Source organism: Pinus tabuliformis, chromosome Q (assembly GCF_031772625.1).
Source record: "Pinus tabuliformis cultivar Carrire ecotype Pingquan chromosome Q, CPIR1, whole genome shotgun sequence".
Lineage (NCBI taxonomy): Eukaryota > Viridiplantae > Streptophyta > Pinopsida > Pinales > Pinaceae > Pinus > Pinus tabuliformis.
Window position 1 is genome coordinate 259027342 of NC_142296.1, and position 24259 is coordinate 259051600.

The 24259-nt window shown below is 37.6% G+C and overlaps 1 protein-coding gene across 3 annotated transcripts in view; it reads right to left on the reverse strand.

Moving 5' to 3' along the window:
* Positions 1-14115: 14115 nt before the first annotated feature.
* LOC149219166 (ribulose-1,5 bisphosphate carboxylase/oxygenase large subunit N-methyltransferase, chloroplastic-like) overlaps positions 14116-24259 on the reverse strand; it is a 318086-nt gene continuing 307942 nt past the window's right edge. For 2 of the 3 annotated variants that reach the window (XM_089384288.1, XM_089384287.1), the window contains 3 exons: positions 15262-15350; positions 14803-14951; positions 14116-14370 (listed from right to left, as the gene is read on the reverse strand). In XM_089384288.1, coding sequence (XP_089240414.1) covers positions 14209-14370; positions 14803-14951; positions 15262-15350 — 400 coding nt within the window. In that variant the 3' untranslated portion in view covers positions 14116-14208. Of the gene's footprint in view, positions 14371-14802; positions 14952-15261; positions 15351-24259 lie in introns of those variants that run through there. The other variant, XM_089384289.1, reaches the window with a different exon arrangement.

Here is a 24259-nt window from a genome sequence, read left to right on the forward strand (position 1 = left end):
GCTGCACTTATGACCACATCTGATCACACCCTGGTAACGTATCTCATCCAAAAATGCCTTGGATGAATATTTCTCATTCCACGAAGACATTGTTCAAGGCCAAACACACAAGCTTTGTAGTTTGAGGTGCCTGTTCCACAGTTGCAAGATGATCCCGAATTTCCTCAATTCTAATGAAAAAGGGATCAATTCCTTCACCCTTATGCATCTTAAGGTTTCTCATCTTCTCCTTCAGGAACATCTTCCACTGCTTGGAAGGATTCTAATATAGCCTAGCGAGAGCATTCCACATCTCCTTGGCAGTGTTCTTTCTAGATATATGTGAGCCTATATGGTCTCAGACTCCATCCAAGATCATCTACTTCACCCTGGTCATCTCTTTCCTATCATCTTCCATCTAATCTGCATCAGTCGGTACTAGCAGCACATTCTTTGCAAAGGTCTTCAAACCATGTTCATCTAACAGGGAGTACATCCTAGCCTTCCAAATGACATAGTTGGAGGCTCCCTCCAACCTATCCTAATCTCTAAGCCCATTTGTCGCCATCTCTTAAACTAGAACATAAATCTCCCTCTTTCACCTACTCGACTATCAAATTTTCTATTCGCACTCCCTACTAGAGTGAAAAAATCTACTTGCAACTACTGCCAACTGCGACTGGAAATTTGGATATCTAGGCTAGAAACCCTTTGAGAGAAATTCCCTATGCGTGTGCACTTTCTCTTCCACCCAGTGTTGATTATGCTCTAGCAACTGCTACAAAACCCTTTTGCGTCCAAACAAGGAACCTGATCAACGAAAATTTGAGCTATTGGTGCTCTCTATGCCTATTGGAATAACTCAATATAGCAAGCTATTTTTTTTTTGCTAACCTGCATTGAAAAAATTGAACTGCGCAACAATTCGCACTACCTGGCTAAGCACTATGCAGACCTAAAAAATTCATCCTTTGCTCCCTCTGAACAAAAAAAATTATATTTCTTCTTCTAAGCTTCCCTGCTTGATCAAATTCGCTCCAATACCATATGAAAATTTCAAAACTGAAATTCTATTGCAGCAACTAGAATTAATTCTTCTAACTATAAATTAATTTAGCAATTTATTGCTATTATAACAACGAATTAATCACACTGCAATATTCATAAATAAAAATATTGTGCAATATAAACTGGAAACTGAGAAATACAGGCACACACACACACAAAAATATAACACCGTTAATTTTGGACAAAAGTCCTTGGAAAACCCCAACTTGGGAAAACCAGTGCAACTGTTGAGGATTTTTATTATTAAGCAGTAGTGAGAAAACTCTAAGTATAATATATGTTGCCAAATTGGAAAATCTATCCAAGAGAAATACTGACAAAAATTTACTGAGGCATTTTACCCTCACTCCGAGAAATCCTGGCAATATCTGACCTCTGAAAAACTAATTGTCGAAGTGGTCTGTGTAGGTTCTCCATCACCCTAGTGTTCTCTGTCACACACACTGCTTGAAACAACTGCCAAGCTAGTTGTCCTAGTTGTCCTGATTTTTATATAGTATCTTAATAACATGTTATTATATAATTTAATTGTATAATTTAAATAATGAAAATTTTAATTAATAGTATATTATACAATTAAGAATTTATGAATCTATATTTTAAATTATTTAAGTACAAAGAACAAATGCATTAATTGTTCGATGATAATGATTTTTTCTTGAAAAGCTCATTTTTATTTGTAGTCACATCAATATAATTTTTTTTTTAATTTTATTTCGTAGAACTTTTCAATTGAATTTAACCATGGATACATGGATTTTGGTGTAGAAAGTGAATTGCAAATTCATAAATATTATTTTATTGGTTTAGCTATTATTTTATTATTTCCTTAGGAGGGCCATTTTAGACCTCAAAATTCCCCTAATGAATTAATTATTGTTAATTAATCATTTTCTCTAAGTTAGACTTACGAAAATTTTAATTACTGATTAATTAACTTAATTAAGGAATCTCTAGGTGGATTTTCCTTAAACATTTTATGAGTTGTGGAGTTCTAGTGTTTCTTAGCCTCTTTGGCAACTGTCGAGACTAGAACACCATCCAATGCTACAAAAACTAACACTTTTGCAGAGTTATTATATCATACTTTAGTAGAGTCTAAACATAGTTGAACATGAGAACATGGGGGCAGAGCTCTTCAGACTTGTTGAAGGATGCACCATTTATTAGAGATATATTTAATATGGAGTAACCAATTTCTAAATAGTTCATGGGGACCTAAGGATTGAGGTTTCCCCATCAAGTAATGAGAGGATCCTAAAATTATTCATATTCATAAGGGGCATATCCTTATTTTTGAAGTCTTCTTCCCCAACTAGTGGGCTAGAATTCATGGCTAACCAAACTAACAAACGGGGGAAACAGATGGCCTTACCTGAATTTTGACAATCCTGGCAGTTGGCTTTGATGAGGTTGGTTACATGTTCTGCCCAATTGTATTCTTTGCCAGATTTTGTTATCTCACCAATAGCTTCAAGCATTGTCAGTGTGACATCTAAGGCTCGATCAGCAGTTGCGAGATATAATGGAACTATTGTACATGCCCATCTAACTAGTGGGTCTTGAACCTGCCTAATGACTAATCCGCGTGAATTTTTCCCTGATGCTCTACTAGAAAACTTTTTGAGCCGCTTATTAACATCTGTTGTGGTTGGCACCTTGTCACCCTTGTATGGTAATGATGTGATCATATGAATAGTGGTGTCGTAAATGGATTGAGGTCATGCAAGCCAAAGATTTTCGTTGTGGTATCTGTTGACTAAATATTTAGTGGCATCCTCCATTCCCTGAAGGTCTACCACTAATGAAGTGTCGAGAATATCCCATTCCTACTTTCCGCAACAATTCGATATGAGGATTCCATTGCACACCTGGTTTAGCCCATCTGAGGAATGATTCAAATTTTATTTACCAAGAAGGTTCATTGACCTTTTCCTTCCCAATATTGTGCATGCAAATTTCTAACTTTGTTTTTCCAACAAGATCAAACCTTGCCTTGGTTTGTGGCTCAACCGTAATTTCATCCTCTTTAGAATGAACTTTGCACTTTTCCATTGTGAAATTGTTCAAGAATTCATCAATTCGAAGGCAATCCAAGAGCTCAGAATCAGAGATTATAGGGCTTGGAATATCCAAGATATTGTCAAGTTTTCAGGGAGCATCAAACGAAATTTTTGGCAAGGTTTTTGTTAAGCCAGAATGTTCATTGATTTTTATAGAAGTGGAATTAATTGTGACATCATTCTCGCTTGGTTTCTCTCCCTTGAACTGTCTCGTTGATTTGTGATTTTCTCCTTGAATGTCACTTGGCGCATTGACGCCATCTACTCACCACCTTCTTTGTGGGGTGGTAAATAATTGTGGAGTGGTTTGAGATGATTTCTAGTGTACAAATGAAAATGATGGGATGTGTGAGGTATGTGACATGTCAATATAAGACAGGTGAACTTAAGTGCTCTGGTTTTTAAATCCAACATTTTATCTTTTATGTGATATGTTGTTAGAGTCACGTGCTGGATATTTATTAGTGACTAGTTTTCTGGAATTACCTTCCAATAGATGGTCGAAGCTCTTGTCTTGATAATTTATTTTCTCAAATCGTACATTATGACTTTGTTTCGTCAGACGATTTTTTCTCAATTCAAGTTGGCTTCTTTCTTTGCGATTTGTCCATCACTTGTCCTTAAATTAATATCGGTCCATATTTTTCTTTGCTCTTAGAAGATTGTGAAGGTCAAGCTCTTGTTCCATAACATTATTGAGTTTGTCTACTCATGTCATTCTTTTGGTGCCTTTATTAAGTCTCTGATTGTTATCGGTTATTTTTAACTCTAATTTATAACTACTTTTTACAATAACTTACTAACTTGAAAGAAAAAAGAAAATTAATAATTTAATAATTGTAATAATTTAATTTAAAACTTTACAGATAATCAGTTAGTCTGTCACTAAGTAGTCCTAGGGCTAACATACGCTAATTGTAACTAAGAAACATATATTTTAAGACCATCACCATTAACAAGTGACTTGAAAAGGTGTCTTTGTAGTGTTTTCAATTGAACAACTCTAGATGGTCAAATGTCTTATATGACGAAGGGTCCTAGCCATGCTATTTCAAGTTTCTTTGGTTTTCCCTTTACTCGACTATTGTACAATAAGACTAAGTTGCAGACTTGGAAATTATTAGCTTGCAGGTCCCTGGCGTGCCATGTTTTTTGTTGTTCTTTACTGATTTATTGATGATAGAGATCATAAAGTCGATCTTCCTCTAGTTGATGTAATTGTTTAAGTCGTTATGTTAGTAATTTAGTATTATATTTTAATATAATTGATACAATGTGTATTTTCCGAGCCGTGAAATGGCACGACTACGTCTTGTCCATAAACGAGTTTAAATGGTGTTGCTCCTATCGACTACTTATACCTTGTATGATATGCCCACAAAATGGTTGGAACTTTATCATCCCAATCATCTTTTTCTATATTACATATCTTTGTTATTCCTTTATGTAGAGTTTTATTGAAAGATTTGACAGCAACATTTGCTTGTGGGTGATACGCGATAGTTTTTCGGTGTTCAAACATAAAGTCCTTCGTTAATACTTCAATTGTACCATTAACAAAATGTGTCCCTCTATCACTGACAAGAATCATAGGGCATCGAATTTGTGTTATTATATTTTCGTATATGAACTTCACTGCGACTTCTTTGGTACATGACTCGACCCATTCCGCTTCTTCCCATTTCATTAAATTTTCCACTGTTGTTATGATATACTTTTCTTCCATTCATTTTGATCTTTTGGGAAATGGTCTGACGAAGTCGGTCACCCAAACCTCAAAAGGTAGTGATGGAACAATTGAATGTAGTGGCATTTGATGCTTTGCTAGTGGTCAACCAAGTCTTTGGCATATGTCACATTTTTGTACACGTTGTCGACAATCTTGAAAGAGTGTCAGCGACCATAACCTTGCTTGCAATATTTTTCATGTGGTCCTTTCTCCTTGAAAATAATCTCTAGCTCCTCCTTTGTGTGCTTCATTGGTGATTCCTTCTCTTTCATGTTCTAAGACACATCTTCTAAGTATATCATCGATTCCAAGCTTATATAATTGTACATTTAACAATGTAATTGGTGTTGTTTTTATTGCAAGTGACTTTTTCTTCTTTGCAGATAGTCCTTTAGGTGCCTTACCAGTGTGTAATAATTCTACAATTTCAGCAAGCTCTAAGGTGACTGCTTCAACTCTGAATAAATATGCGTCTGTAAGATCATCATCAATGTCAATAGGTTCCTCTTCAGATTCTATTCAGGACAAGTGGTTGGGACCGACATTGCTTTTACCTGGTTGAAAGATTACTTCGAATTCAAATTCTTGAAATAATCATAACCATAAACAAATTCACCCTTGATGCACTGGTTTGTTTACAAGATATTTCAATGCTTGATGATACGTGTAGAATATGAAAGGATTCGTAAAAAGATAGTGTTGAAACTCCTACAAGGAAAAAATCATTGATAAGGCTTCTCCCTCAGTGGTTGAGTAGTTTCTTTTGACTTTATTGAGATTTTGACTGGCATAAGCATTTGGACGGTCTATTGATTCATCGTTGGGTTGTGCTAGAACTGCTCCAGCTACTACATTCGATGCATCGACATATACATGGAATTGTTTTGACCAGTTTAGAAACTTAAGGATTGGTGCTTTGACTAATTTTGTTTTAATAGTTAAAATGACTCATCGCACTTGTTAGACCAAGTAAATGGAACATCTTTCTTTAAAAGCTCATCTATCGGGAATGTAATGTCAGAGTAATGCCTAATGAATCGTCTGTAATATCCTGTGTCCCAAAAATATTTTGATTTGTTTTTTACCGGCAGGGGCTTTAAATCTAATATTACCTTAATCTTTGACATATCTACTTTAATTCCATCCTTCGAGACCACATGCCCCAATAGTATTCTGATTGGTGCAACAAAGATGCACTTTTTAATATTTAGTGATAAATGTATCTATCAGCATCATTCAAGCATTAACCTTAACCATTGTATGTGATCTTTTAGTAGTGTGTAGACCATCCAGTGGTCGAAATACACTGCCATTTTTTTATAAATATATTGTTGAAAATCTTTGACGAAGACTCTTGAGTATATTGCCAGTGTGTTTTTCAATCTGAAAGGAATTACCTTGTAGGCAAAAGAACCGAACTCAGTAAAAAACGTTGTTTTTTCTCTATCTTCTTATGCAATGGATACTTGATTGTACCCTGAGAAAGAATCCATGAACGAGTGGCACTCATGCCCTACGACTTCGCTTATAATTTTGTCAGCGAACAGTGTAGGGAATGGATCATTAACTGTCAATTTGTTTAGCCCATGGTAGTCGACACACATATGCAATCTGGTTGGGTTGTGCTTTTTAGGCTATACAACCATGGGGCTTTCCCATTTTTAAGTTTATATCAAGTGGATGATGCCAACAACAAGCATCCCTCTATTTCTTTATGAACGATAGGTTTATACTTGCAAGCAAGCTTATATGGTCTCTTCTTTATTGGCTTTGCTTGCAGAATGAGATTAATTTTCATTTCCCCCATTTCCTTGACCGACAAGTCCCTTTAGATATTTGTAATCGTGGGCGAATACATCCTAATACTCTTTAAGCAGGTCGGTGAAATCCACAATTTGCTTGTCCAACCAGTAATCACAAAGTCAGGGAATTTTTGGACGTCATCGTTTAATGTGTCGACTTCACATATTTTTATTTCTAAGTCCATCTAGTCGGGTGCTTTTGATTCATTAAGTTGCTTCTCCCCGACATTTGTTTCTTGATAAGCTGATGGAAAGTTCGATTTATCTGGTTTCTCAGCTTTTTGTTTGTCAACTTTGTATACTAATTGTATTCTTTTGTGATTTCCAAGGTGATTTTTGTTTAAACAACAAATTTGACCAACTACAAGTGTTTCTTCCATTTCTATGTTATTGGCCATTTTTTTGTTCCAAAGTGCATGATATGTAATCGCAGGTCGATGAAGCATTGACTGGTGATTTCCGATGGTCGACTGGTTTTTCTTTGATCTTTTGAACTACGTCGTTTAATTTTGGTTTCTTTCGTTTGAACTCAAAATCCTTGATCAAAATTTATCTTAGCTCTTTCCATTGCGATGATTGTCCTTTGGCTTCTATTTGTACCATTTATTCAGCGAGTCGTCTAGAGTGTTTAGGAACATATGAGGCCAAACTCGTTCATTTTTATACCCGGTCCTTCTCCATTCAGACTTCTAGTTTTGAATGTGAACAACATGGTCTTGTCCAACACTAAAAATGGGTATATTTGCTCGTCCAAAAAGCTTTTTCCCTCCAAAATGTTTGATGAAATATCTTGTTGTGGTTGTCCATGTTTGAAGATGGAGATGAATGGGTATCCCACCATCTCACTGCTTGACCCGTGAAAGTTTGAACTAAACTTTGCATTCTTCCATGTTCACCGATCAACTTTGTTACTTGTTCTACATGGTTAACATGCAATGCTCATTCTTTAAATCGAATGGTATTGTTAGAATTATGCGTGAAGTCCGTCGAAAGTAGGGATGGTGTTTCCCGATAATTTTTTCTTTTAAAATAGGAACTGTTTTGATGGAGTAGCACTGTCATATCTTTGACATTAGAATGGCTTCTATTGACCAACATTCTTTAGCTTTGGATTCATAATTCTCAACTTGACATTCGTATAGCTCTGTGTCAAAATTTTGTCCAATGGGAAATGTGAAATTGTCAAAATTTCACCAAAAGCATTTAGTTCGACATTATCACGGTCTTCATTCTCTGCTAGAGTCTTCTTGTTTTAGTTTATTCATCGCAGGCTTCGACCCAGGTTTTCTCTTCTTGGGGATCTACAGGAATGATGATTTTATTGTTGTTACCTTTGAGCTTGATTCTATCTTTCTCCAAAGATATTATTGCTTTCATTCTATGTTCCCAAGGTCATCCAACTAATGCAAGGTATGTGGGTATTCCATTGACTAGGTCGATGACTTCTAAGTCGATTGTCGTTGGGATTCCCATGATTTAAGTTTGCACATGCCTTAGTGTCCCAATAGGTTCGATAAATCTCTAGTCGACAAGTTTAAGGTAGTTGGTCATCTTCTACAAATATGGTTGTCCCATATTGATCGATGTTTCACGTGGAATGGTATTTAATTGTGAATTGAAACCAACAGCTTGTTTGACCTTGTACCCATTTATTTCTAAATCAATTTGTGGGTCATGGTATTCCATTTGTTTCCCATGAGAGAGTTGTTAAACATTATTTCAGTTTTCTCCTTTTTCATTACCAATGGAATGCTCTTCTTTTAAAAGTTCTTGGAATTCTTCCAAAGTGAGATCCTTAGACAGTGTTTTTTGACCAGTTTCCTTTATAAATAATTCCAATGCTCGACATTGTGTCATTTTGTTCCTGCATATCTGGAAATTTGTTCATGTTTTTCATCCGTCGAATGACTTGATGATTTGAGTATCACTATCTTTTTCGACACTCGACTTTGTAACTACATGTAGATTTTTGGAATTCAAAATTTCTTATTTTGGAACAACCTGTAGCAAATTAACAGTTCTCTTATTTAAAACCTTTTCAATAATCTTGGGGCAATCCTCCAAGGAGTGATCCCCCAATCCACACATGTTGCAGAAGTGTAGATCAGTCTTATCCTTTAAAGGGCAGTCCACAGCTACGTGTCCCTCTTGCCAATAGGTATAACAGTAGAAGCTCCCTCGACCTCAACCACGACCATGACCTCTGTCGTTATATCTTCCTCGATAGCCACCATAACCTCCATTGCCCTATGATGGTGGCTTGTTAAATTGATCTGTGGCCTATGCATGATAAACAACATGATAATTTAATTTATTTTTTCTGTTAAGAGAGCGTTCTTGTGTAGAATGTGTATTATCTTCGCAAATGGCACACTATTTTGGTTTGGAGTTTCGAAGGTTGTATCGACAGTGTTTGGTTGAGTGATTTGAGGCAACTTGACAGATGTCGCAATATGCATAAGATTGTATCTGTTGGATGTCCTGATTGAAATAATCTCCATATTTACAATTGTCTTTAGTATGTCCTTCCATGCAACAGTTGGTGCACCATAAGTATTTCCTTTGTAACGTCAATGTCAGCGTAATTTTGTAGTTGTTCAAGCTTGTCTTTGATTTTGTTGTCAATCAGTGAGATAATCGATTGGCCTTCATAATCTTGCTCGATAAGTTATGCTAGTTTAAGTGCTTCTTCAGAAGTGACTTTGTGCATTCTAAGTGGGCTGCAGATCTTCTAGAGTAGACCAACCACGCACCATTGTACTAAGAGATGTTCGTCGATGACATATGGACTTTGGCTCAATAAATCTTTAAATCGTTTGTCATCTTCTCATACTGATTCATTTGGTCTTTACTTAATTTCTTTTAACTTTTGTGCTACCAAGTGCTTAACAAATTGGGCTTTAAAAAATGTAAAGAAGCTAGTCTTGATTTCATTTTTCAACTTCGGTTGACTTGTTATAAGATTCATGAACCATATCAAAGCATGTTTTCTTAAGGTTGCGGCGAATTGTGCCATTTGCTTGTCTTCATCATTAACATTGTTCACAACCCATAATTTTTCACAGACAAACCAATGTTTTTTGCAGTCTTCGTCATCCTCGTAGAGGGGCATATGGTTCAATCCCATTTTGCTTGTCTGAGACGTCGACGTTCTAGACATTAGGGTAACATTCGACTGGTCGTTTTCGTTAGGTTTTTCAACAAGTCAGCTATTCAAAGGTGTGTTATTTCCTTCTTTTTCATCGACATCCTTTGAAATTGATTCGTTCGTTTGACACGCTCTATCTATATATTTAGTGAACCGACTCTCTTGAGGTTGCAATTCTTTGTTGTCCGGTTTTGTATTTTCAATTTCCTCAACAGATACTAGTTGAGGGGGTGCATGATCATGAAATTCTAGAGTTAGAGAAGTACCTGATCTATTTTATTACTATTTAGTTGATCTTCACTAGTATTTTCAATTTCTACATGGTTTCTTTGTTCTTCGTCATTATGCAACACTGTAGGTGTGTCTGAATAGTTTTGAGATGTTCATTGAAGGAATTGTCAAACAATGGACTTGTTATTGTTATAGTATGAGTTCTTCTTATCATTGGGCTAGAGTGATCAATTTCCATAGCGTCTACTTGCTCTCTAGGGCTTATAAGTAAGCCATTGTTCTTTGTCGGAGCGAGCAATGCTACGCCTCTCAACTCATCCAAGGAGTCCCATGTATATTTTCTCTCACGCTCTCCATTCTTCATTATTTTCCTCTGGTTTTCTTGTTCTCTTATTTTTTCTCGTCAATGTTGTCTCTTGTCCCTTGCTATTTTATTGTAATACTCCTAACCCGGAATATTCCTCAAACCCCAGTAAAATCTCAACCAGAAAAATGCACAAGTGGGATAGTAGCCGAGAAATCATAGAGATATAATAACAGTAGTGCAGCAACAATAATATATATACGAAATATAAACAGATACACAAGAAATGCAGCGAGAAATGCTAAGCCATTTTATTATACTGAGTAATGGAATGAGTACAGAGGTGATCAGAAAGACGACACCTCGACTTGATCAAGGCAAGTAGAGAAATATACTCAGAATAGCAAAGAAATGGCTCCGCTCAGAACTGCGTCCAAGCTGCTGGAGATCTACAGTGCTGCTGCTGCTAGAAATCAAATGAGGATTTGGGGCTGATCCCTTTCTCAGAAAAGGCTGAAACTCTAGAATCAGACTCTACTCAAGAAACTAGAAAAACCCAGAAAGCTTTTCTGGAATGGTTGATCTCCGAAAATCACCCCCTTGGGGTTCTGCACAGTCTCTCAAGGCCCTGCGCTGCCACTAAATGAAACCCTCCAGAAATCTGTCTGAAACCTCTGCCAAAACCCTCCAATATGCAAGGGTTGATCCCCTGCTCAATCTCCCAGCACAAATCCTACTGCAAACCCACAATCCCGAACTCCTGCCAAAAAGAACTGCATCATCCCTCTCAGTGTTGTGCAGTCCTCCAAGATGCTCAATCCCCCTGCCAAAAAACGTTGATGGAACTACTGCCAAAATGCTGATGGAAATACCTTGCTCAAGTAGGCACTCAAAGTCCCCCGGGGCTAAGGGTGAGATCTCCGAATGGAGACACTCAATGCACTAAACAATGCTACAGACTAGCAAAACAGCTAGCGTGCTCTAAGTCAAAGTGACTAGCTCAAATGCACATAATCGAATGACCAAAATGAGGAGGCTTCTCTCTCCTTTATAGCCTTTGCCTCTCTCAATCCCAAGGCCCACCTCCTCCAACATAATTCCTCTCTTGCCATGTGTTTCTTCCCTTCTGCGCAGTCCCTCCAAGTGTCTGTGTGGACTCCATCTCTACGTCCCCCTCTAGCCCCCTTGGCTCCCCTTTAAGTCACAATGTTGTGCTACTAGGAAGTGACTTTTATTCTACAAGTGAGTTATGTCCCCTTTTCTCACCTTTTTATTTATAAATAACTATAGAAGGAAAAATTGAGCAAAATCAAATATTCCAATTAGCCATGGCTAATTAGGAATATTACATTTATGTATGTCGGCCAACTGTTTATACTGTCAGGCATTGTCTTATCGATTACTATCTTGTTTTTGCTTTCTAGCAGTCGACTTTCCTTCCATTTTTATGATTTATATGTACTTCTCCAACTTCTCCAACTTTACTTTTTTTTCCTCTTTTTGTTCTTTATTTCTCACGATCCGTTAACCCCCTCCCCCATGTTGACCCGATTTAGTTTCAATTCGCGGGGAAGTACTTGACAGCCATGTCTATTAGTTTAAAAAATAATCCCAAACTACTTTTGTGTCTTTGCACTAGGCATTAAGGAAGTTCTGCTAATCGATTTACTCCTTTCGCCAGTCAGTACTTGCTGGAGTCTACAACAGGGTTCGGTATTTGACGATATGTCCTACGCCCTTTTCAAGTGCAAACTTATGTAAGAGGGTGGGAATTGTGCAAAAGAAATTGTCGTGCAGATTGTCATAGAATCTAGCTTTAACAAGTTCAATAGAAGTTTTGTCTTCTATTGCTTGTTCTTCTTAAAAATCGTTGAGAATCGGCGGGCATCATTTTCATTCTAAGGTTTTTCATGGGTGACTAAGTCAAAGAATTTCTTGATTTCTATCGGGGTACCTTCGATGAACTATTCATGCACTTTTGTGAAGAAGTTGGCCCTAGCTTTTGTGATTGATAGGTGATTCCTCTATGCGTAGTTCTTCAGATAGTTATTGATCTTTTTCTCCCACCATAATTGTACCTCGTCTAAAGTTAACATTTATGCTTGCATACTCAATGACTCGAATTTTGACTACGATGACGGAACCAATGTTGTAATCTAGGGAAAAGAGTGCATTGTTACTAGTACTATAGACATCAAGCAATTATATAACATGCATAAGTAAAAACACAAAGATACAGTAATGGAGAACCAACAAAAGCACTATGATATATTATCTTTTATTAGCCGAATCAGAACTGATACATTGGTATACAAACAGATATATACAAATTGTTGGGACAGTTACAACAACCTAACTGTCCAACCAGATACTTTTATGACATTTCTTGTTACAATGTGTATTTGTCAGCTTGACTCAAGTAGTTGGCCGCCTAGGCCGACTAGCTCTTCCAACAGATACCAAATCAAGAGAGGACATAACTTTGTCCCTAACTCTTGTGGAAGAAGGATCGTATCATTATTCCTACAATTTGCAATCACTTTTTTTTTTTAAATTATATCTCAAAACCCCTTGTATTTTTGAAAATTTGTTATTAGTATTAAATATTAAAAAACCCTAAAAACATTATATATTTCAAAAAATCAAATTATTTTTTATAAAAAGGTCCAAAAAATATTTGAATAGTGAAAATCTTCACTCAATTGTGGTTTACATTGTATTAATTATGTCATTGAAAAATTCACAACAAAAAAATTATTTGGGGAAGCCCTAGGCCTTCATGTTGTACGATTCCCCTTCATTTGCTCTATATTGATATACTAATTGCATTTCCAAGTGTCCTAAAGTTAATTACAGTCCTGGAAATAATCTACAGTTATTGGGAGTGATTGGAAGCAAACCCTTCCCTTATGATACACGAAAACCAAGATAAAATATTTTGTATGCATTGAAATTGATCTAAAGAGATTTGTCATTTACTGATTATTACTATTAGATCATATAATGGTTGTCCAAAAAGATTTGCAGGTCTGATTATTGTTTTTGGCCAAGTCAATTTTCAGTCCTCACAATTGTTTGCTTATTTCTGAGTAGTTGTATTGCAAATTAAATATCTTTCAAACTACTTACCCAAAAATAGCGATCTTATGCTCATTGGAAAGGTATTTGATAGTACTAACTCCTCCAATCAAGTCCTTTGAGTTTTGGGTTCACAAAAAACTATTTTCAAGCCCCTGAAGTGGCCCTTTGCTTGCTATCATGCTGCACTCTTCAAAAGTATTGAAGTTACAGGTCTGAACAACAAGTGTTTGTCTTCTTACAGCGATATAGAACAGGTATGATAGCTCCATTTTGTCTTTTATTGTGATAAGAATCTATCACACTGAATTTATCATGTTTCAAGCTCATTTTCTTAATATGTTGAGTATTTTTTGCATTGTTGGTCTGCAATATTAATTTGCTTTTATATCACAAATCATATCAAAATTTGGTTATTTAACTAACTCCTAGCTCTTCCATATACTTCATCTAGGGACTGGTCTATTATTTTTTGGTTGAGTTGCATGTAGGGATACTGCCGGTGACATTTAGTGGGAGTTGATCTAAAGCGAGAGAATATGTTGGGGTGACATTGAGCGTACTCCTAATAGTGCTTACTGTGTAGCAGTGTTCGTCGAACCTTGGAAACACTGCTAATTTGAGCGGTAATAGCTACATCAGTCACTGACTTCATAAAAGCAAAAGTGATTGAAAACATGAAACAAATTTAAAAAAAAATTGTAGAATTATTTCCCAAAAAAGCAGCACCTTGATTAAAATGATGAATATACACAGACTAAAGAGATTAATCATTTAGAGAGTTTTAATAAAATATGGATAATCCATCAAATCTGCTTCCTTAGGGATAGAGTTGTGCAATAGTGTTTAAGCCAAGCAGAAGCAGAATGTAAAACGTGTAATTCCCCTTTCAGTAGGGACTGGGCTAGTTCACCGCGGATGCATAGCCGACTGTCCTTTACTTTGCAAGACTCCATAAACTGCAGTGCCTGTAAATTGAGAAAACATGTTCAACAATGCAGCATTACATATGTATGTAAATTGAAACCAGACATTCGATCAAAATATTTTTCAGAAAAGACTACCACAAAAACAGGACAGCATTGCAAAATTTTAATAATGACCTTATAGTTAAAGCACCTAGACTGGGCACTACCGTCGAGACTGGCTCAAAGGTGTTCTTTACGGACAATCAGCAGAAAATGATAAAGCTATAGAGAAAATCATGCTTGAGAAACTGACAGACTAAAGAATAAAAGATCTCAGGGACAAAACAGGAATAGGAGTATATTTCCATATATCAGCTTGAAATAAAATGGGTCAAATATCTTAAGCATGATACACACCAGATTCAGACTTATCCTTCTGTACTGTCAAAAGAAACCTTGCAATTCATGAACATGACAATAGAAAAAGTTTACCAAAATAGAAGCTGCATGCTGCTGTATCATCATTTCAATTCGTGCCAGCAACAATGCCATAGCTTGTATCTCTTTGCTATTGTTTTTAAAAGGCCTGCGAGCTAGCCTACCATCGTAACATGCTGCTTCAGAAGCCAAATCGTCCAGTTCTGTCAATCACGCAGGAATTCAAGAATAAATATATAAATAGAACTCTGAACATGCCTAGATGAACCTGAGGATATCGCTAAAGAACAATTATGCAATCATGCAGAACATTGTGGAAAACATGGTCAACTTTTTCTGGACAATTTAATTTCCAAGATGACAATTTAATGACCCAATTGGAATAAAACCTAAACAGTACATATTTCCAAAGGAAGAAACATACTTCAGACTCCAACAGCATTTCTGCAAAACATTTGGAAATTCGTCATGCAAAACTCAGGAAATAGTTCAATGAAATTAATTATGTTGTACCTTTCGATGAGGAAGCACACAAAACACGAGCAAAGGCACGTAGTGAGTGAGGAATGCCCTTCCCTCGTCCAGTAGAAGATTTCACTTCCCTACCCCATAAACATAAAAACAAGTCCCCAAATAAGACAACATAATAAATTCATCATGGTCCTGCAACCTGCCTAATCTGCCAGGCAGATTACATGGTGAATCATATTATAAGCACCCTCTCCTCTGTTTGTTAGTATACACAGATCTCCTTCGATATTAATGACGTTTAACCATCAAATTCAGAGAACCAAATAGAAATTAAAAATCTACAACGACTATTTCTTGATGAGTCAGAATAAAAAGGGCAATATTTGAAAAATAAGGAGATTTATCAAAGGTCCATTTAAAATGGTAGCCTTCATTTTAATCGTACCTCCGTGTAAATTAATGTAAGGAATCAGAAACACCGTATACAGGAAGGACTAAAAATTTCTAAAGATGGAACCCTCGGATCGACAACCTGCAAGTCGCTTTCAATTATTTACAGTTTATTATGAAACCAAACTGTCAACTTCCTAATAACGGTATCTCATTAAAAGATATTCTAGCAAATTATCACTCTCGTTAGATGGTTAATTTTCCTTTTGTGCTGTGAGAATCCTAGCTGACCAAATTCTACTCAACCAACCAAAAAGCAACTTCTTACTCTTTAAGAAAACTTTATATTATACTGATATAACACTACAAAATATAATATAATCTATGATATGATTATATCATTATGTAATTTATATAATATATAAACTTATATTCTATGTTTTTTGGGAAAAAGGTTACACTGCAACTGAAGAGAGTATATGGTTTCATGTATGGGATTAAGGATAGAGGCTAATAACAAGCACATGACCCCCACTGGAGTCAGCCTCTGCATTGATCACAATGGACACTAGTTTTTCAGAAAACACTGTCTAGGTTGAAACTGCTTTTTGGTCCTAGGATAAAAACTAATACTGTGTCTGATTGGCTAAGAACTCATCCTCAAACGTAAGGAAATAGGTCCACTGCCCAAGACCTAAAAGCATCTGGCAAGCGTGAAAGCATGCCCCCTTCCAGACCACCAATGGATCCATTTCAAGTGCTGTGCCTTTCCTTGATTAATGGTGATGAGTCAGCCCGCAATTGCAGATAGCAGCCAATGATGGTTGTCTCACTGTCAGCTGCCAACTAAGTTAAGGCAGGTTTTACCACCTTTGGAAAAAGAACAAAAAAAGAAACTTATATCATATAACACTTGTCACTCTGTGCTATGTTATGCATTTGCGATCATACTATGTTACGCTTTTGTGCTTATGGAGAGATATGTGATATCCATTAACCAACTGCACTTTTAAATTTATTTTAATTCGTTATCTTATGTCACGTGTATGTTCATTTGATAGCATTGGCAACCTATTAAACATCATATGTTTGCAGTTGGTGCTTGTTCTAACAAGCCTCATAATGTATGCGGAAATATTCCAACAAAGCATCGACATCAACTTCTATCATACACAATTTCGAGCTCTATTCACTAACATGACTTTTGGCAATTGGAGATCCAGTCGGCCTGATTACTCAAGATGGTTGTGGCACAATTGCAACTGTTGTGCCCTAGTTCTAAGTTATGCCATTGATCTGTAAATTATCATGGAAACTCCATTGGACAATTTGTCACAATAGATCTGATAATATTATATTAAAAATATGAGATTCTACACTATTACAGTTTTACTAAACTTTAAGATTTGTCGACTTAATTGCAATTAGTGCATGCATGTGAATGGAAATTATGCAGAAAAGTAGAGAACGACAAAATACGCTCACACACACACATAAGACACAAGATATGCTCTCTGGGTAACCCTTTCAGGAGAAAACCCAGCTGGAAGGTGAGGCCACTTCGCTCTCTTTCTCTGCCTGGAAATATGGCTGCAGGTACAAAGAAGTAATGCCTATGGCATGTGGGCTGCTACAGTGCACAGATCCTCTATGTGTGCTCTACCTCCTATCTCTCCTAGATATCTTTGCTCAGCTATGGAACAAAATGCTCTCAAAAGAATGAAATGCCTTTTCCTCCTAGTGCCCTGGTTATATCATAGCCCAATAGCCAACTAGTGGTTAAGTTTGACTACATCAACCCTTAACTAGAGTTACAATATAGACCCTTTTAGAGTCTTTTACATCACAAAACCCCTTTTCCATGAATAATGGGGGTTGATGCGGCATCCCCCTGAACTATAGGTGTGAAAACAGGAAGGTCAACTTTTGAGTGGCATAACTTTTGCATACAAACTCCTATTTATGCGCTTCTTGCACAGTTGGAAAGATCTCTGTGTAGAATAACATAAAATGGTGCAGGGCAAAATTGGCAAAGTTTTACCCCCAAAAAACATCATTTGATGCCTCAAAACGCTCCCAGAAGGTTTCAGACCCCGTTTTGCCAAACTCGGTCCTGCCAGTAAAAATAGTCCCGTGAGTTGACTCCTCCACTTTTTCCACTCCAAATGCATCAAGATGGATGACAAACAATATAATGATCCAATTCAGATCACACCTCCCCATTTTGGGAGGCTTTTGGTCCCCCAAAAGCTTCTACTGAATGAGGTGAGGAAATTTATCCTTCGCCTTCTCTCTAGTGTACCATTTAGCTTTGCCTGAAAGTTGTCCCTTCAATCCAATCTGCCAGAGGTCATGCTGCCCCTGTCTTGTACTTCTGAGCCTCTTCTACAAAACTGTATCTTCTGTCAACTTTGCTTGAGCATCTCTTGCCAAATCCTCCACAGAAGGTAGGACCTCTTCCTCTTCCTGATCTAGCATGGAAGGCTCACACAGTTTCAAATTCTCTATATTCACAACTGAGTAAATGTGCATATATTGTGGTAAATTGAGTCGATAGGCATTATGACCAACCTTTTCTAGTATCTCAAAGGGAACATACCTCAGATCCTTGATTTTCTTACCAGGCCTCTGTAGCCTCTCCTTGTTCAACTATAACCATACTCTGCCTCCCACCTTGAATGACTTCTCTATTCTGTGTTGATCATGCATGGCCTTATACTTCTCCTGTGACTTTTGCAGTGTTTCTTGTACCTATAAATGGATCTACCTAATCTTTTTAGCCCTCAAAGCATCTCTTGTAAGATCTTCCCTCACTCCTCCTTGTTGCCCATATCCAATATCCAAAAGTGAAGGTGGCAAATATCCAAAACAAGTTTCAAATGGGGACTTTCCTGTAGAAGTGTGGATTTCTCTATTGTAAGAATGTTGTATATATACCAGATTTTCATCCCAGCTCTTTAGATGCTTCTAATTGTATCCCCTCAGAATCTACACCAAGGTCCTGTTGACTACTTTTTTCCTCCCATCTATCTGTGAATGGAATGTTGTAGATCTCTTCAACTTTGTGTCCATCTTCTCCCACAATATAGTCCAAAATGCACTGAGAAATATTGTATCCCTGTCTGAAATGATGCTCCTTGGTATCCCAAAGTGCACCCAGAGCTATCCAAAGAACAAGTTTGTTTCTTCTTGCCCGCTGATGGTCTTTTACACATCTTGTTGAACCTGTCAACTACCACGAACAAGTATTCATGTCCCTTCCTGGTTGTCGGTAAACCTCCCACAAAGTCCATGGAAATCCTTTTCCAAGGACAAGTAGGTGCAGGTAAGGGATGATATAGACCCTGTATCTTGTTGCTAGGCTTGCTGGTACAATAGAGCATGCATCCTCTTATGAACCTATAGTTACCTACTCTTGCATCTTGGGCCAATACACATATCTCTGCAAGTTATCCATAGTCTTTCCTACACCAAAGTGTCCTGCAAACTTGGAGGTGTGAGCCTCTCTAATCAACTACAATCGATCACCTTTAGGAACACATAGCTTATCCAGCTTGTAGAGTAACCCATCCTGGACATGGTAATCAACTGTGCTATCGCCATTGTGCACATGACTCTGCAACCGCTGATACAACTCCTTGAAGTCCTCATCTTTTGAATATGCCTCTTTGTAGGCATCATGGATGAATGGCTCCATGTACATAAGAGTCCCCAAAGTTGTGATCTTTGATGTGGGTGGGGCCTTAAAAGCATGTCATCCAACTTGTTTGTGCTTCCCTTCTTATACTTGATCAGCAAATGAAACTATTGTAAAAAGTTAAAACCCTATCCACTTGTAATGCCTGGTCTGTTGTAGCTTACTCTGGGCCTGTAAGTACTGTAACAATTGGTGATCTATGTGGATTATTGTCTCCTTTCCCATCAGATAGTGCTTCCACTTCTTCACAACTTGCACCATGACATAAAAATCCTTGTCATAGGTAGGGTAGTTAAGGATTGCCCCATGAAATACTTCTGAATGGTAGCATACAGGCCTTCCTCCCTGCATCAAGACTACTCCCATAACATATCCAATCGCATCTGTCTCCACTTCAAAGGGTCGTTGCAAGTTTGATAATGCCAGAAAAGGTGCTTGGCTAATCTTTAGCTCTTCAAAAGCCCTTCGTTGACCTTTTCCCCACTGGAAACTCTTGCCACTTGTTGTTATGGCATGGAGCAATGTTGCTACCACTGAAAATGAGGCTATGAACTTCAGGTACTGTGTTGCCCCAATGAAACACCTGACCTCAGAAACATTAGTAGGCACTGGCCTCATGATGACCTCCATCTTGGAAGGATCTATCTTCAGTTCTTCCCCACTGATCACATACCCCAGATACACCAAAGATTGTTGCGCAAACTCGCACTTCTTGAGATTTGATAGTAGTTGGTGCTTCTTCAATGTTTCCAACACCTGCGTCAAATGTGACATATGCTCCTCCCAAGTAGCACTATATACTAGTATATCACCCAAATAGACAATAACAAATGAATCTATAAAAGGGTGCAGTACATCATTCATTGATCTCATAAATGTAGCTAGTGCATTACACAGACCAAATGCCATGACTAACCACTCATACAAACCTTGCCTAGTTTTGAAAGTGGTTTTCCAGGTATCTTCTTCTTTGACTCAAAACCTGGTGATATCCAGACTTCAAGTCCAGCTTGGTGAAGTATTTTGCTTGCTACCACTGATCCAAAAAATCATCTACCCTGGGCAAGGGGTATCTATTCTTGAGTGTGATTTTGTTCAACGCCCTATAATCTATACATATCCGCCAAGTCCCATCCTTCTTTGGCACAATGATGATGGGTGACCCCCATGGTGATGTACTAGGTCGAATGGTAGCCTATTCTAGCAGCTGCTACAACTGTTTCTTCACCTCACTTGCCTCTATAACAAACTGTCTGTACAACCCAATATTTGGCAATGGTGAATCTAGCAATAGTTGGATCTCGTGCTCCATTTCTCTTAGGTGGTAACCCTTTATGCTTTCAGAACACATCCCTGTGCGTTTGTAACAATTCCTCCAATTGTTGTTTTTGTTTCTTAGTACACCCCTCCAAGGATGCCTTGCCTCTTATTGACTCCTCTTCAGACTGACTTTCTCCTAAAAATAATGAAACATACTTCTTGCTGGAACTGATCAATTTCTTGGCTTGGTTGACACTTATCAGTGAAATTTTCGACTTTCCTTTGTGCACATCGATGATGAACAATTTTCCATCCTTGATGAGCCGATACCGGTTGGCTCTCCTCATGAATATCGCATCGCGCATGTACATGTATGGACTCCCAAACACGACTCCACATACATCAAGGGGAACCACATCTAGGTCTACTTCATCAATAAAGTCACCACTGATAACAAATCTAATTTTACACTGTTTTGTTACCTTCAACTCTGCATCCTTGTTTACCCATTCTAATGAATATGGGTTTGGATGATCACGAATTTCCAGCCCCAACTTCTTGACCATCTTTGCTGCAATGAGATTTGCCTACAACCCTGAGTCAAATAGAGCATCAATCTTTGTCTTCTTGACCTGTATCTTTATATGGAAGAGTTTGGTAATTTCTTTCTCTTCCTATTACTGAAGGCTACTCAGATTCAACTCCCTTTGTATTGACGTACAAACAATCTTCTCATCCACATCCGAGTTGCTTTCAACTTGGTTGCTCGAATTAGTGGCCATGAGATTCTTCTTCTTGTTATCTTTCTTCTTGTTCTTCGGATTTAGCTCTGGATGCAACTTCTAGCATTTTTCCTCTCTATGGCCATTGATGTTGCAGTGGTTGCTAGGATCTTTGCACTAGTGCGTTGTGGTCGTCGTCTTCTTATATTTTCCCCCTTTTTGCTTCTTCTTCCCCTCCTTAGAAGCTTCTTGTTGTTCCTTCTGCTTCGATCCACTAAATTGTGCTCTCTTCAGGCCTATGTTCTCCAGGTATTGTGCATGTACACAAGTCTTGTCCACTGATTTGGGCTTGAACAACATCACTTGTTCATGCAGATGGCGGTGCAAACCCCCCAAATACTTGAGGGGTACATCTAGGTTCTTTGGAGAGATACCCAACATTATAGCCATCTTCTTGAATTTTGTGGTGTACTTCTGCACGCTTTAGCCCAGCTTTTGCCTCAAGTAATAGCATCGGATCCACTGGTCCTCCACGTACCCAATGGGATAAAACTGTGTCTTAATGAGGGTTTTGAAATCCTCCCACTTAGTCATTGGACGCTTTCCCTCCAACCTCAAGGTTTTCGTGTGTCTCTCCCACCAAGTTAGTGTATGGCCCTTTAATTTCAACTGCGCGAATGTGATCTTTTTCACTTCCTCAATCTAATGGACACTAAAATAAACTTCCAGTTGCTGCAACCAGTTGTTCAACTTCAGAGCATCGATCTCACTGCATACGACTTGATATCAACTTTTGCTTTCATTTTAAACAGGGACTGTGATTGGTTCATGACACTTGAACTAGGTTGATCTTTTTCGGGTCCTTTCTTCGACTGGTTCTCTATTTCTCCCCGATATTTTGATCCCCGTTTTGATTTGTCCTCTACATTCGAACTCCCATCTTCTCCAAATATCTCCATCTTGCTATTCAAGGTCCCCATGAGGAGGCTTACATTGAGGTTAATATTTGCAACTTTTTGTTCCAACTGCGTTAACCTCACCTCTGCATGATCACGAGGTTAGTTTACAAATTCGTCGACCATGATTAAGGTTTTACAATTTTCGGCCCTATCGATCTAGATCCCTGTTGAAATTTGGTACCGGAGGACAGGTGGTTCCCTAAGGCTTTGATGTTTGGCCTAAGGAAAAGCATCCAAAAGAATTTAATTTTTCTCCTAAAGTGACTTTATAATTTTTATAAAGTCAAATCTAATTTAAAAGTGATTTTAAGTGATAAAGTTACTAAAGTCTAATTTTAAAGTGACTTTAATAAAGTCAATGTAAAATTAGAAAGGAAAAGTGACTTTGGAAATAAATGACTAAGTGGGTCTTTATTAAAGTGGGGTGAATTAAAAAATAGAAAGTGAGATTTAAATGAGCATTTAATCTCAGCCCTAGATCTCAATCTATTTCAGCCATTGGATTTAGGGATTCCCCAAAAGTCACTTAGGGTTAGATTAAAGGAGGAAAATAAGGAAAAGGTCATTCATTCTTTCATGAGCAGATTGAGAGAAGAAGAGCAAGGGAGATTTCTGGACAGTGAGGAGAAGGAGGCAGCAGCATAGTACACATTCCAAGGCAGTTTTACAACAGTCCGTACAGCAGCTTGGAGGAGGCCGTACAATCTGTATAGCATCTTGGAGGAGGCCGTACAGTCCGTACAGCAGCTTGGAGGATGTCGTACAGTCCGTACAGCAGGTTTAAGGAGGTTGTACAGTAAAGGAAGCCGTACAGCAGTCCGTACAGCAGAGGAGGTCGTACAACAGTCCGAACAGCAGCTTTGGAGGAGGCAGGCCATACAGCAGTTTCCAGTTGGTTGTGAGGCATGAAAACGAGATAAGTTGTAAAAGTTTGCTTGTTGATTTGTTTGTTGAATATTTCTCTTACTGTAAAAGCATTTTCTAGAAATAAGAAGGAGCTTTCGAACTGGTTTTTCCCAAGAGTTGTAGGGGGTTTTTCCAGGGTCACCTTGACCAAAAATCGCTGTGTTTAAATGAGTTAAATCACTGTTTGTGTGTGCTGATATTTATTTCTGCATTTTCCAGCATTCTGTAATTTTTCCAGAATTTGTGTTTTCAGCAAAATTTATTTTCCAGATTGTTGAATGTATGGATCTAGGAAAGGGCATTTAACTATTTTGGAGAAATAAGGTGAAACTAAAAACTAGGGTGGGAAATGAGAAATTTTTACAATCCCTGCAATCTCCAAAAAATACACAAAGAAACCTTCTCTGATACCAAATAATCCATAAACTATCGTGGATATTCCATTGGACGGTTCATCACAATAGATCTGATAATATTATATTAAAAATATGAGATTCTACACTATTATAGTTACAGTGTTATTAAACTTTAAGGCCTGTAGATTTAACTGTAATTAGTGCATGCATGCAAATGGAAATTATACAGAAAAGTAGAGAACGAAAAAATAAGCTCACACACACACATAAGACACAAGATATGCTCTTTGGCAAAGATTTTCGATAGAAAACACAGTTGGAAAATGAGGTTGTCGCGCTCCCTTTCTCTGTCTGGAAATATGATTGCATGTACGAAGAAGTAATCACTGTGGCCCGCGGGTTGCTACAATGCACAGATCCTATATGTGTGCTCTAACTCCTATCTCTCTTGGCTATCTTTGCTTAGCTATGGAACAAAATTCTCTTGAAAAAATGGAATGTCTCTTCCTCCTAGTGGCCCATGTTGAAATTTCTAAGTTTATATGTTAGAAATTTAATCTGTATTCTTCTGGTTTATTTATTCTACTTGTTAAATACGAACAAGTTATTTAAAACATATAAATAACGAAATAAACACAATATAGTCTCAACCATCTACAGATCAACAACTAAAATAAAACAAACACACAAGTGACACCGTTATTTTTTGGACAACTCGTCCCCGAAAAAACCCAATGCGAGAAAACCGGT